This window comes from Cheilinus undulatus, linkage group 3, assembly GCF_018320785.1.
Source record: "Cheilinus undulatus linkage group 3, ASM1832078v1, whole genome shotgun sequence".
Lineage (NCBI taxonomy): Eukaryota > Metazoa > Chordata > Actinopteri > Labriformes > Labridae > Cheilinus > Cheilinus undulatus.
In genome coordinates, this window is record NC_054867.1 from 56,181,703 (window position 1) to 56,195,681 (window position 13,979).

The 13,979-nt window shown below is 40.3% G+C and overlaps 1 protein-coding gene across 1 annotated transcript in view; it reads left to right on the forward strand.

The window, feature by feature from the left end:
* The window catches only part of raly (RALY heterogeneous nuclear ribonucleoprotein), a 66,871-nt gene that overhangs the window by 14,233 nt on the left and 38,659 nt on the right, over window positions 1-13,979 (forward strand). Inside the window, exon 3 of the mRNA XM_041783637.1 lies at window positions 2,552-2,599. Coding sequence (XP_041639571.1) covers window positions 2,552-2,599 — 48 coding nt within the window. The remainder of the gene's footprint in view (window positions 1-2,551; window positions 2,600-13,979) is intronic.

Genomic DNA, 13,979 nt, shown 5'->3' on the forward strand with positions numbered 1-13,979 from the left:
GCTCTAGTCAGCGTAAACTCAGCCACCGTTCTGTGTCAAACAAATTATTCACCTTTAAGAGAGCCTAATGGCTGCTTTTACATTTCTGCTGGGGATAATGGCGTCTAAGAGCCTTCTGGGAGTGCATAAGGGAGCAGTTAGCCCAGGGCAAACACTCCGACATCAAACACTCACTTACAGCATCCTAAAGAAATCCTCATGGTGACTTTATGCAGCTCGTTTTTCTCTAAGTCACCCTGAAGGAGAGCTAACTGGATTTATGCAGCCTGACTGGGATCTAAACGACAAGCCAGCGAGAGAATTTACACCCGCTAATGTGTTTTCTACTAAATAAATGGCCGGCCTTAAGGGAGGAGGTCTGAACTGCTTTGATTTAATAACCGACACCATAAAAGACTGGAGAACAACAGCCTGTAGGCGCTGCAGGTCCAGACCTTCATGTTTTTAACATGTCAGCCGCCGTCTGATAACGGCGGTGTGGATTTAACACGTAGAGTCAGCCGTTAGACTCATGACACCGTCAGAACCTCCTGAAACCCCAGCTTGTCTTTGGGACGCAACTTTTGTTTCGTCCTCTTATTCTGGAGAAGTAAGTTAAAACACCAGCCTTCTATTGAACCGAAATTTCCTGGAAAATTTCCATACAATTTCCACACAAATTCCCTAAAATTTCAAAGAAATTACGACAAAAAATTGGGAAGATTCTTTTAAGTATCCCATAAAAATCACCTCAAAATTCCCCCCAAAATGCTAAACATTACTATAAAAAGTTCCCACCAAGAATCCGTGTCCATTTCTGAAATCATTCAAGTGAAGTTCCCAAAAATCAAAGGAAATTCACCCTAAAATATCACTGCAAACTCCTAAAAATATGCAAGCACATTCCTTAAAATTCCACAAAAATGACAAAAAAAAAAATCATCCAAGTAAATAAGAGTAAATATTTTCCATGTTTTTTTTTCCATTTTAAGAACTTTCTCCACCCATAAATTCCCAATCAAATTCCCCCAAAAATTAAAAAATAAATATCCAAATTTCCACAAAAAGCCCCCAAAAATATATTAAAAAGTATCTCCAAACAACTTTCCCAAATTAAAAAAAAAAAGGGCCAAAAAATTCTTCAAACTTTCAATGAAACTCTCCAGATTTAAAAATATATCCCCTAAATTTTCATGAAATACTATAAAATAGCAAAGCAGATTCCCTGACAAATCCACACTCTCCATTTTAGGAAAATTAATTTAACTTTGACATTCCAGACATTTCCCAAAAATCCTCCCATCAGAAATCAGGACTATGTTGTTTCCTGCTCTATAGTAATCCTTGTCATTAGAGATATTTTAGGGAATTTGCTTCAAAAATATGGAAGTATTTTTATGGAAATTAACAGGATATGTTTGTAGATTTTGGAGAGTTTCAGTGCTTTGAATTTTAATTTCTTTTTCTTTTGATAAATTGTGGGGAAAAACATTTGCACTGATGATAAAATGCTCCTTTTATACCCAGTCATCTTTGCTCCTGAGAGTCTCTGCCTCTCTAAAATGCTCCTTTTATACCCAGTCATCTTTGCTCCTGAGAGTCTCTGCCTCTCTAAAATGCTCCTTTTATACCCAGTCATCTTCCTGAGCTGTTGATAATTAACCTTATCATCTGCTGAAGTTTTTTTTCATCAGTACCACTTTCTTTTCCAGCTTTTTGTTGCCCCGTCCCTACTTTTTTGAGATGAGTGAAGCTAATATTTTCCCCGTAATTAAAAAGTCTCAGTTTAACATTTGACATGTTTTATTGTGAATCAGATATGGGATTATGAGATCTATAAATCAGTGGATTCTATTAAATGTTTTTGTTTCAAGCATGAAATGACCCTGAACTACGACTCAAACCTCCAAAATCAGTTTAATTGTTTCTAATAAATACTAAAGACATCAAATCATTGATGTCTATCACCACTGAAGCTCTAATCCTCCTCCTCTGAGCGTAAACGCAGACTCCCAGCACGTCCCCAGTCCTTCTCCCTGCAGCTGTCTGCTTTATGAGCGTTGGTTTCCAGTAAACATCACATCACAGAAATCTGATTGGATGTTTATTGATTTTTATTACCGTTTTATTTGAGAACATTATTTATTTCAGCATCAAAGAGACGTGGAAAAGTCATTCGTGTTTTACACTCCGTCTGTCTGTGCCGGTGTTTGCAGCAGAGCATGTGCAGCAAAAGTTCATGCATGCTAACAACGACAGTAAAACGTGTCAGTTTACATTAAACACGCCACATTTCATCCGCCACAGTTCACTCTGTGCTGCCAGGTCCTCTGTAGTCCTAGAGCTGGCCGTCCGTCTCCTGGGGTGAGATGACGTACGATGTGGTTTCTCTTCAGTTTGCAATTGTCGCATTTATTGCTTTAACTTCTTTGTTTGCATTTCTGAACGCGACTTTAAACCTCAGAAAGGCCCCAGATGTTGTTTCAGTGTGGTTTCATGCTAGTGTCGGAGAAAAAGCCTGCTATCGTATTTCTATTGTTCACTCACCACAGTCTCCTCCTTTATTCCACAGTGGGTACGAGTTTGACTACGACTACTACAGAGAAGACTTCTATGACAGGTAGGAGCGCCACGGCTGCTGGAGGGACGGCTTATTCTCAGCTAATCAATAAATAATAAAATATGAGTAAACTGGAGCGTTATAGACGCAGCTATCCTGATGGGATGATGACATGATGTAGCTGGGACTGTGTTATCTTAGAAAGTTAAACATGAAAATAAACGGATTCAAGGCAGAGCAGCTGCTGATAAAGAGTGGAGATGAAATAATTAACCAACAAATTAGCCGTAGACCAGGAGTGTCAGACTCAGTCGCAGCAGGGGCCGGATTCTGGATTCAGGTCTAACCTGAGGGCCTAACAGGGTCCACATTTAACCCAACTGTTAGCATCATTTTCAGCAGTAATGAATTATGGGAAAACTAACACTGACGAAAAATGATTCTGATGCTTAAAAAGTCAAAATGATGTTAAAAGGCTCATAATCTGAGATAAAAAGTCAAACTTATTATATACACAAAATTAGGTGTTAAAATAATGCTTTTAAAAGGCAAATATGTAAAAAGAAAATTACAACTTTCTTTGAAGGCAAAAATATGACAAACAATCTTAAATGGAGCACCTAGAACATCAAAACATGGGATAAAAATCAAAATAATACGTTGAAAAGGTCAGACGATTAGATAAAAACTCAAACTAAATTGACAAAGTCAAAAGATGAGTTGTAAAGTTAAAATTTTAAATTGAAAATGCCAAAATTATGAGATAAATGAAAATTATAGATTGAAAAGCTCAAAACATGAAATAAAAAGTGAAAATCATGAATTGACAACATCAAAATATGAAAGAAAAAGTCAAAATAATAAATGTAAATGGTTAAAATCTGAAAAAAAGTCTAAAAATACACTGAAGTCATAAATGTGCGATGCAAAATTGAAAATAAGAGATGAAAACAAATTAATCTTTTTTCCCCACTTTTCTTTTTTTTGATTTATTTTGATTCTTTGTTTTTTTCAACATTTTTATGACTTATGGATATTTGATATCATCACGGCTAAGTTTACATTTTTATACTGGAGGAAATCTGCACCTTTTAGGGCCGGTTACAATAACAACAGGAAATGATCTGGTGGGCCGGGTGAAGCTGTACCACGGGCCGGATTTGGCCCCCGGGCCTTGAGTTTGACACCCCTGAACCAGAGGATAAAGGCTGCAGGGCTACGACTGGCACATGGATGAAAACTTTCTGACCAACATAAAAAATCTTTTAAATGATACAAAGCAATAAAAAATGTATTTTTCAACTCAAGTTTGCAGGTTACATCAAGTTAACCTGAACATTTAACAACCTTCATTTTATTGCTTTTTACAAATTGAATCAATGTCTTTAAAAAATGGTCCTCAACTTTTTTTTTCACTTTACAATCAATCAATCACTTTAACACATAACTTTAAAAAATGAAATCATTTTGGGACTGTGGGGGAAAAAAACAAATGTCATAAAATATCTTAGGGGTGAAATGATGATGCTCCACCTGCCAGCACCTTTCCTGTGAACAAACAGCATTAGATCAGAAAGGACTAAAATGATAAAGCTCCTGAAGAGGGTTTTCATGGACCTAAAAGGGTTAAAAAGGAATCTTCTCCCTGTGAAGACATGAACTCACTGCTCCACCGTCTGCAGGTATCAGACGTTCTTCATGCTAACGTCTCTGAGACAGATAGTTGTTCGGAGGCCCGGGGAGCTTAGCGTGTCTCTACTGAGCGATAGATCGTTGTCATGGAAACAGAGAACATGGACAGAATCAGCACGGATCTCTGTGACCATTTCAGGTTTATCTAGAGTGGAAATAAAGACAGTGAAGTTTAAAACTGGCAGATTTTTGAGAAGAAGAATGAAGAAGAGGTGGCAGTGAAGCCTGCTGGATCAGAGCTACAAACTCCCTGATGACTGATTAAAGCTTTTATTTTAGTCCAGTTTGGCATAAATGTAGACGACATTCCTTTAACAGGTAGAACTGCCACACATTTCCCCAAACTGCCACGTAGCTCACAGGTAAAGCTCAGGTGTGTTATCTGACTGGAGAGGTAGGAACCATGGACATCATCAGTACTGAAATAGATAAAAAACAAGCAACGACTAAAAAAATCTCTGCTATTGATCCATCCATTTTATATACTGCTTATCTCGTTGGGGGTCGCGGACAGCAGGAGCCTACCCCAGCTGTCATTGGGCGAGAGGCGGGGTCATCCTGGACTGGTCGCCAGTCGATCACAGGTGCTAGAATTAATGATAAATTCAATAAGAACAAAGTTTAATATAAGTGCTTACAGTTAGAAAATTAAAGATCACTTCAGTAAATTTACTGAAATGATGTACATTTCAGTAAAAGCAGGTGAGGCCGCTATCAACCTGGGCTTCCATTACACCTGAGCAGTGCCACGGGCTGATCGCCTCCATGCCACGCCGCACTGATCCAATCCACTTTATTCCTATAGCACATTTTATAAACCAAAGGTTTCAAAAGTGCTGCACAAAACATCACTTAAAAACAAAACAATTGTTCTACCAGTGCTCAAAATAAAACCAGCAAAACCAAAAGAACAAACTTAAACAACAGACAGTAGCTAAAAAAAAAATATAAATACAAAATATAAAAAGATAAAAACAATAGATATAAATAAAATAATAAAGACACAGGGGACCACACAACTCACACGGTGTTAAAAGCTAAAGAATAAAAATGGGTCTTAAGACGAGACTTAAACTACTCCACTGTGGGGGCTGTTCTGACGTGGGGGGGGCAGGATGTCCAGAGTTTAGGGCCAACCACAGAAAACGCCCGGTCCCCCCTGGTTTTAAGTCTCGTCTTAGGCACCACAAGCTGGAGCCGGCCCTTGGACCGCAGACCTCAAAGTGTGCGCTGGTGTGTAAATTTGGGCGAGGTCAGAGATGTACGGTGGGCTCCGTCCATTCAAAGCTTTAAAAACAAACAATAAAATCTTAAAATCAACTCTAAAATTAACAGGAAGCCAGTGCAAAGATCCAAGAATTGGGTTGATATGTTTACTTTTTTTTGGTTCCTGTTAAAAGTCGCGCCACAGAGTTCTGGACGAACTGTAAGCGTGAAAGTGCGTCATGAGAGATGGCGGTATAAAGTGCATTACAGTAGTCCAGGCGTGAAGAAAGAAAAGCGTGCACGACTCGCTCAAAGTGCTTTAAAGATAAAAACGGCTTCACTTTTGATGCAGTAATTCATGCAAAAGGAGACCTGACCAAGTATTGAGTGCATAGAAATGAACAGACTTTTCAGAAGGCTGACATTTCTGTCTAAAACATCCTTTTTTATTGATCTTATGTAATATTCCAAATTTCTGAGACACTGAATTTTGGGGTTTCTTATCTGTAAGCCACAATCATCAACATTTCAAGAAACAAAGGCTTGAAATATTTCACTCTATGTGTGATGAGTCCATATAATGTATGGTTTACCTTTCTGAACTTTTTCATGATATTCTCGTTTTCTGAGATGTAGCTGTAGACCGATAGCACAGACTCTGCATACTGAGTCTGATTTCTATTTAATGTGAAATGTAAAAATGTCCTGAAGAAGTAAAGATGATTCTTTGGTCCATCCACTCAGGAAACAGAATACAGGCAGAAAGAGTCTGACCTGCTGACAGAGGAGCTGCAGAGTTATCCTGAACGCTTCCAGGTGTATTTTTGGACATCAGTGGTTGAATTTGATATGCTGCTGGTTTATACTGGCACCACACGGTTAAAGAAGACCACTGATCCTGAACAATACCTGACAGTGTGTTTGAGGTAGGGGGCACAGGCAGACACGACAGGGATGATGGGAAAAAACACAGAAAATTGAACCTGATCCAAAACTAATGATAACAATGACAGACATGATTGACACAGCCTAGGTTCATGTTTCTGTTCATTCCTGCAGCAGTGTGAGAGGACCAGAGGAAACAGACTCAGTGTGTGAGGCTGCTAGACTCTTCCTGCTCTCACAGTAGAAAAAAGTCCAGCACTGCTCCTTCAAACCCTCATTTCAGTTTAAAAAACTCACAGACAGCACCGGTTTTAGCATTGATTTTTAGATATTTTGATTTTCTGTTCACAGGGGCGTAAACTCAGTCACAGCAGGGGCCGGATTCTGGATTCAGGACTAACCTGAGGGCCTAACAGGGTCACCCAGAAACTGTCAACCTCACTTCACCAGTGATAAAATAAAAAAACCAACAACCTAGCACTGATGATAAATGATCTTGAGATTTTTTTAAAGATTTATTTTCTTGGGCCTTTTCATGCCTTTATTTGATAGAGGGAGGACAGCGGATAGACTCGGAAACTGGGAGGAGAGTGGAGAGAGACATGCGGGAAAGGGCCACAGGCCGGATTCGGACCCGGGCCGCCCGCGTACATGGGTAACACTTTAAGCCGCTCGACCATCTGCGCTCCCCTGATTTTGAGATTTTAAAAGTTAAAAAGATAAATTTAAAGGCTCACAATCTGAGAAAAGCAAATTTATTAGTTAAAAAAGTCAAAATATGAAACTGAAATTGAAAAATAATGTTTTTAAAGGCAAATATATTTGAAAGTCAAAATAATGATTTTAAAAGGTCAAAATATGAAATACAATTTCTAACAATGAAACTAAAAGTCAAAATATGATTCAAATTTAAATTGAGTCTAAAAGGTCAGACTATGGGTTTATGATGTCAAAGTTTGGAGTTGAAAATATGAGATGAAATACAAAATAATTGGTTAAAAAGGTCAAAATATCACTTTAAATTAGAATTATGAATCTTAAAGCTCAAATCTTATATGACAAGTCAAAGTTATGAGTGGAAATGCTCAAAGTATGAAATTAAAAGTCAGAATCCTGAGTTTGAGTCCTGACTGAGACGCTAAATTGAAAATGTGAAATTAAAACACAAATTAATTTATTTTCCCTCATTCCTGACTTCTTATCTAAATATTTTTACTCCTTACTTTCTCAGATTTTGTGACTTAACAAGGAGATCTTAAATCATCAGGATAAGTTCACATTTTTATACCTGAGTAAACCTGCAGACCTCAGACTGATGGGCCAGTTAGAACAGAAATATCAGATCCTCTAAGGGCCGGATTTAACTGATCCACGGGCCGGATTTGGCCCTCGGGCCTTGAGTTTGACACCTGTGCTGTAGCATGTCCTTTTTTTTTCTCTCTGTCTTTCATTTAATGATCAGTCTGCCCAGAGTTTCTGACCTTCATTCAGAATAAAAGCAGGATTTCATCTGAAGAGAACAAAAATACCCTTAACTTAACCCACAGGGACCCACTGTAAGCCAGGAGTCACATGACCTTTAAATGTCCTGAAAGAGACCAAGCAGAGCTTTTTTCTTGACTTTAACTAAAAAAGTCCCTGATAGAAACACACTGAACTTTCTGATGTGGTCATGTGACGCTGAATAATTTAACAGTGACAAAAATGAAACAGGTGGTAAAAAAAAAAGTGGCCTAACTTGTGGAAGCAGACGTGAAAAAGGGTACAAAAGAGGAAACAATGGGATTAAAATGGCAAAAAAATGAGTACAGAAATGCAACAAAAGAAAAAATGTGAAGAAAATTGTAAAAAGGGGTTAAAAGTGAAAAAAAGGGTCAAAAAAGCAAAAACGAGATGGACCTTTGAAGATCTACATACAACAGACAAGTTTACATGTCGGAGAGAGAGGGTCAGCAGGTGTGAGGCCTGTGGAGGTACAGAAGTGTGTGATAGAGGACGAGGCCTGGCTTACAGCTCTGGATGGGAGGATTAATGGACTATGGAATGCATGCATGTTACTTTAAGAATCTTATCCTATATTTGGCCAATCAGGGAGCACATTGTAAATGTTTCATCACTGTGTCTACAAACATATTCATAAAGATAAACATACGACTATGTTGGGTAAATCTGTGAAAGTTGCTGAAAGTTTGGGGACCCTGTTATCTCCCAGGATTCTAAAATGATTGCAAGCATTTGTTCTGCAGCATTAATCCTCCCTCTGCAGAAAAATAACCACGCTAGATCTGGTAAACCTCTCATAGACAGTGTTTGAGAAACGGCAGAGACTTTGAAAAAAAACTTGGAGGGTGATTGGATGAACGTTCTGTCTGTCACATCTTTACGGGCCAATCAGAGCAACAAAACACGTGATGTAGCTGTTAACGAGGAGTAAACTCCATAGAGAACTGCATAACGGTAACCATGGCGACTGTAGACATGTCAGTACTCCACTTTTGTGGTTTTTGAAAAGAAAACAGCTCACTGCTGTTCTTTGTTCTTCTTTTAACGAAGAAATGTCGTCAAGTTCTGATAAACTGGCGCTTTAGCAGCATCCACGCTGACCTCTTCCTCCATAACTGCACCAGCTCTTGCTGCTGCTTGTTTACGTCACGACTCCACCGTGCCTGAAAGTACCGCCCCTCGTCGCTGATTGGTCCTGTCACTTTCTAACTGGGCCCAGACGGTTCAGACGGGAGCTTTGAAGATGGATTCACCAGAGAGAAACACGGAAACGGGCGAATCCATCTGGTTGTTGCTGATGTCACTAACAGTAGATGGCGAGACCTTCACTCTGAGCGTAGACATTCAGCACTGTCTTACTGCTTTTTTTAAGTGTTATCCATTCCACAAATATGCAGCAGATCTGGGCAGGCCCTCTTAGCTTGTGCTGTAGGTCTGCACTGAGCGAAGTTGTTCTGATGTAGATGAATGAGGGGAAAATGCACAAAAGCCTCAAAAAAGCCTGGGTTGAACCAAGCTGTAGTCCAGCCTGGGTCGGGCTCAATGGCATCCTGATCCAGGCCGTCCCAGACACGAATCTGTCACACAGTGCTCTTGTGCTCACTGATCAATGAAGCCAGGCTTTGGCTTTCTAAGTGTACTAAATAAGGGCCTGGGTCCCTAATGTGAAACCACCCTGACTCTCTTTAAGGCTAGCTTGAAGCTAGCACCGTGGTTTGTCTTAGCATCTCTTGCATTACTACAGGCATCTGCTAAGCAGCAGCTGTACGTCACTGTGGTCTCAGACTGAGCATCCATCTGAACCCCACGGTGAGGCCAACTGTGAGAATGATAGAGAGGTAAAAGACAGGAAAGTATGTGGATAAACGCTCCATATTGATTCAGTCGATTCACCATTTACAACAGCAGGGTTAACAGTGTCTTTCATCATAATCATACCATTTTCAAGACCCAACTCAAAACCTTCAACCAGGGAATTAAACGCCTCAGGGTGGTGTTTTTCTTTCACTCAGCCTCTTGATAAAACCAATCTGAGCAACATCTGCTCAGATTCAATCCAGTGACTTTGACCTGCGCAGTGGTGTCACAGTGTGGTAGCCATTACTGCTCCAACAACAGCAGATGAAAGTTATTATCAGAGCTATCACCCCAGCGAGGCTGGCAAACGCTGCAGCTGTACTCCTTGAAATCCGTGTTTCTGAAGCAAACCCTTGGAGCCGTGGACGTCTCAGCTGATTTCCATGAGAGTTCAGGCCTTTGAAACTTTGCTGGCATGGAAAAAAACGTCCATGGACCAATGGGAGGAAGTGTACATCCTGAGGAGGACGTAAGTAGAGATAACAAGCCGAGGTGAATCGGTGATGATGCTCCCAGAACATCCCAGATGTCAAACGAGCGTCAGCCTTCCATCTTCTGAGGAATCTTTGTATTCAAAGGCAAACGTATGAATCCATCTGGGTGAGTCAGAGACGAAGCATGCAGAGGATTAGGAACTTTGTTGGAGGAAGGGCTTTATGTTTCAATAAAGATGTGGGAGAGAAACAGCCTCTTCTGACTCCTGTCAGGATGCATTAAGCTTTGTCTGTGCTGAAATAAAACAGCATTGTGCAGTGAAGAGGAGTAATCAAGGTTTCTCATCTCCCTGGAAGAAGAAGAGCAGTCAGTGCTAGGAATCATTACCACACACATATTTAGCACACTCAGCAAAAACAGAAAGTCCCAGTGGATCTCAAGGTCCTAACAAGGCCACCCCTGCAAGCTTCCTTTAACCCAGTGTTACTCAACCCTGCTTAACCAAAGAGCCAGATTACTGGAATCATACCTTTGCAAGAGCCACAATCTAAGTGGTGAAAAGTGGCAAAAGCAGCTTGAAGTAACAATAAAAATAAGTTCAAGGTGGCAAAAATGGTCCATAAGTGGCAAAAGTGTGGCAAAATATGAGAGCAAAGTGACTAAAATGGGCAAAAAGCAGCCAAGAGTTGCAAAATAGGGCAAAAGAATAGGAAACAAATGGTATTTGATGGCAAAATGTAGCTTAAATGGGAAAAAAGTGGTGACAAAATGGTGAAAGGGGGCAAAATGGGAAAAAAGTGACAAAAAGAAGTGGCAAAAAATGGGCAAAAAAATATTTAAAAAGTGTTATTTAATGGCAAAGGTATAGCTATTAAACCTTTATTTAACCAGGTTCGTCCCTTTGAGATCAAAGATCTCTTTTTCAACGGAGACCTGACCAAGAATGACAGCAACACAGTTTCAACAACGCATGCGCTCAAACTCAGCACAATACACAATAAGCAGCAATAATAAAAGAATCATCAGCTCAAACAGTGGCATTCAGAGAGTTTGAATTCAAGAGTTTCACTAAAGATTTAAAGACATTCAGAGTCACCAGGTTCTGCAGTTTAAATTCAGTCTGCAGATTATTCCAGGCTAAAGGAGCAGAGAAGCTAAAAGCCTTCTTTCCCAGCTCAGTTCAGACTTTGGGAACAACAAACTGCACAAAATCAAACAAACACAAGAGGTGCAATCCATCCTTCAAGATTAACAGAGAGGAAAGGTCGTCTGAAATTTTGCAGACAACAGCTTTAAAAATGCAGACATACCAAAGTCCAAGACCACGTGTGCTCAAAGGATCCAGGTGACTTTAGAATATAGAAAACGATGATGAGAACATTCTTTCACTGTGTTTGGGATTGCTCTTTGGTCAGACCCCTCTGGACTCAGATTCTAAACATTTTAAGCAATTGGTACGGTTCGAAAATTCCCTTAAACCCAGGACTTTGCTTATTGGGGGATAAATCTCTAATACCAAATATATCCAAATGTGAATTCTCTATCATTATTGTGGGCACAATAACGGCCTGCCGGGTTATTCAGAGACAGTGAAGGAATGGGTCAGTGCAACGACTGAAACTGCATCTTATGAATGCATGTTGGGTAGGCTAAATGATAGCCGGGGGCAGGGGGCGACCCCTTGGGACACCTTCTGGGATTACATGAAGGTGGAGGGTAAAAATTGACGTGCTGGTCTCCTGTTATGAAGGGTCTTGCAATTTTAGAAAATCCCTGTAACTTGATTATGGTTAATGTTAAGGTATTATTTTCATTTCTAAATGGTAACATATGTGTTTATGTCTCTCTGGATTAAGGCACTGAAGTCTGCTTCTGGGATGTATGTATAAGAATCTGTCCTGAAGCAAAGCATTTTGTAACATGTACCATGCCTGCAAGAAGTTCAATAAAAAACTTCAATTTCAAAAAAAAAAAAAAAAAACGATGATGAGTCAGAAATCAGTTAGTGATAAATCTCAGAGCTCCATGATAAACACTGTACAGAATTCATGGACAAACATCACCATGATCAACACCCCCATGGCCCACCTGTTGCAAAACAGACGCTGAAGAGCCCTCTTTGGAGCCAAAACACAGGTGCTAAAACGCCCTCGAGAGCAACAACATGTACCCTCTTGGGAGCCAAAATGCTCGTTAAAGTGCCCTTGGGAGCGACAGTGCGTGCTAAAGTGCCCTCTTGGCTGGTTCAAACATGATAAACTGCCCACTTGGGTGGCAAAAAGGCGTGTTTATGTACCCTCCTGATTGGCAAAACATACCAAGCTGCTCTCTTGGGTGAAGAAACCACACGAAACTCCAGAAGACCATTAGGACCAAGAAATACTCTGAAACATTACTGCTGCAATGACTTTTATGTTGGGCCCTTTTCTGATCTATACTGAGCCAGAACTACATCTGACAGAACCAGTTTGGATTATCTGGTGCTAATATGGAGTTAAAATGCACTAGAATACAGGAAATGACATCTACTAGATTGAAAATGTTCTGGAGGAAGACCCCCAGACCCCCTAGGGATTAATTTATTTATGTCTGTGTGTTTCACAGTCCAGCGTTGAATCTCCACAGTTCTTGTGGATGCTGATCCTAACTACAAACTAACTTGAGTAGTCTGTCTAGTTAGTCTGTTTTAAGGCTATATAATTTGCCATTTGTAGAACATATAAACATGTCTAAAGTGCCCTCCAAAACACGCCAACCTTAGTGCCGTCTTCAGTGGCCAGAAGCGCTGTATGTGCCCTTTTTTTTTCTTTTCGCCCTGCCCTTGAAAAAGTCTGTGCAGGCCACTGATAATCAAGAAGAGGTAAAAAGGTAGACTGGACCAGTCTCTTTTTGACATAGAAACAGGAACAGGACTTGTGAACGCCGTCAGAGAGCAGCACTGGTGCAGAGCAGAGCTGAAACTGGAAGTCTTACCGCTAAAACAGACCACCAATCAGGAGCATGTCTGTCTGATTGGAAAGAGAAACATGTCAGGCATGAAACCAGAGCAGCTCTAGTTGTTTGTATGAACCATCATGCTGACATTGCTGCTAACCTTACTCTAAATTCATCATCTTAAATAAACAGACCGTGGACGTCTGACTTTTGCGAACAGAGAAGAAAGAAACAGAGTTAGAAACCAAAGACCAGAATGTTCTGTTAAAGCGGAGACCCAGACCATGAGTCTTTCTGCCATCAGTGATCAGTTTGTTCTGATTAAAACCAGTTTTTAGTCTTCACAGTAAAGTCAGTGTGAGGCACAGAGGTAGTTTGTCATTACTTTGGCTCATTGGTGCTTTTGTACAATCCGGAGCAGTTCATGTAGCTGACATTCATCTTTAGAAATAAAGAGGAAATAAATATGCATCTGCATGAAGGGGTACTCACACATCCCCCTCATTTCATTTCTAAATCAGCCAATCGAGGATGAAGCATTCAAGCCTGCCCAGTGGGACGATCTGACAGGAAGTGTGAGGTTCACATCTCACTGATGTTGGTGATGTAAGCTGCTTTTACACTCACAGCCCTGTAGATACTAGCATGCACCAAAGCTGTGTGTAAAATTATTATAGAGGGGATCACTGATGTCAGCGCCGCACGACAGCACAGCCAGGCCGGGAGGGAAAACATTCCTGAACCAGGGAAACAGAGACATATCTGCTAGGAATATTCAGACTCCTCACTGTCTCTGAGACACAGGCAGTCATCTGTGGTCATAAATCAACTTTCCTGACATTTTTGGGATTTTAAGAACAGAGCAGAGCCGTCCGTATTTCAGCGATCCGTTTCCTGTTTTTACTTTAGCTGATCTGTTTAAAGTTCT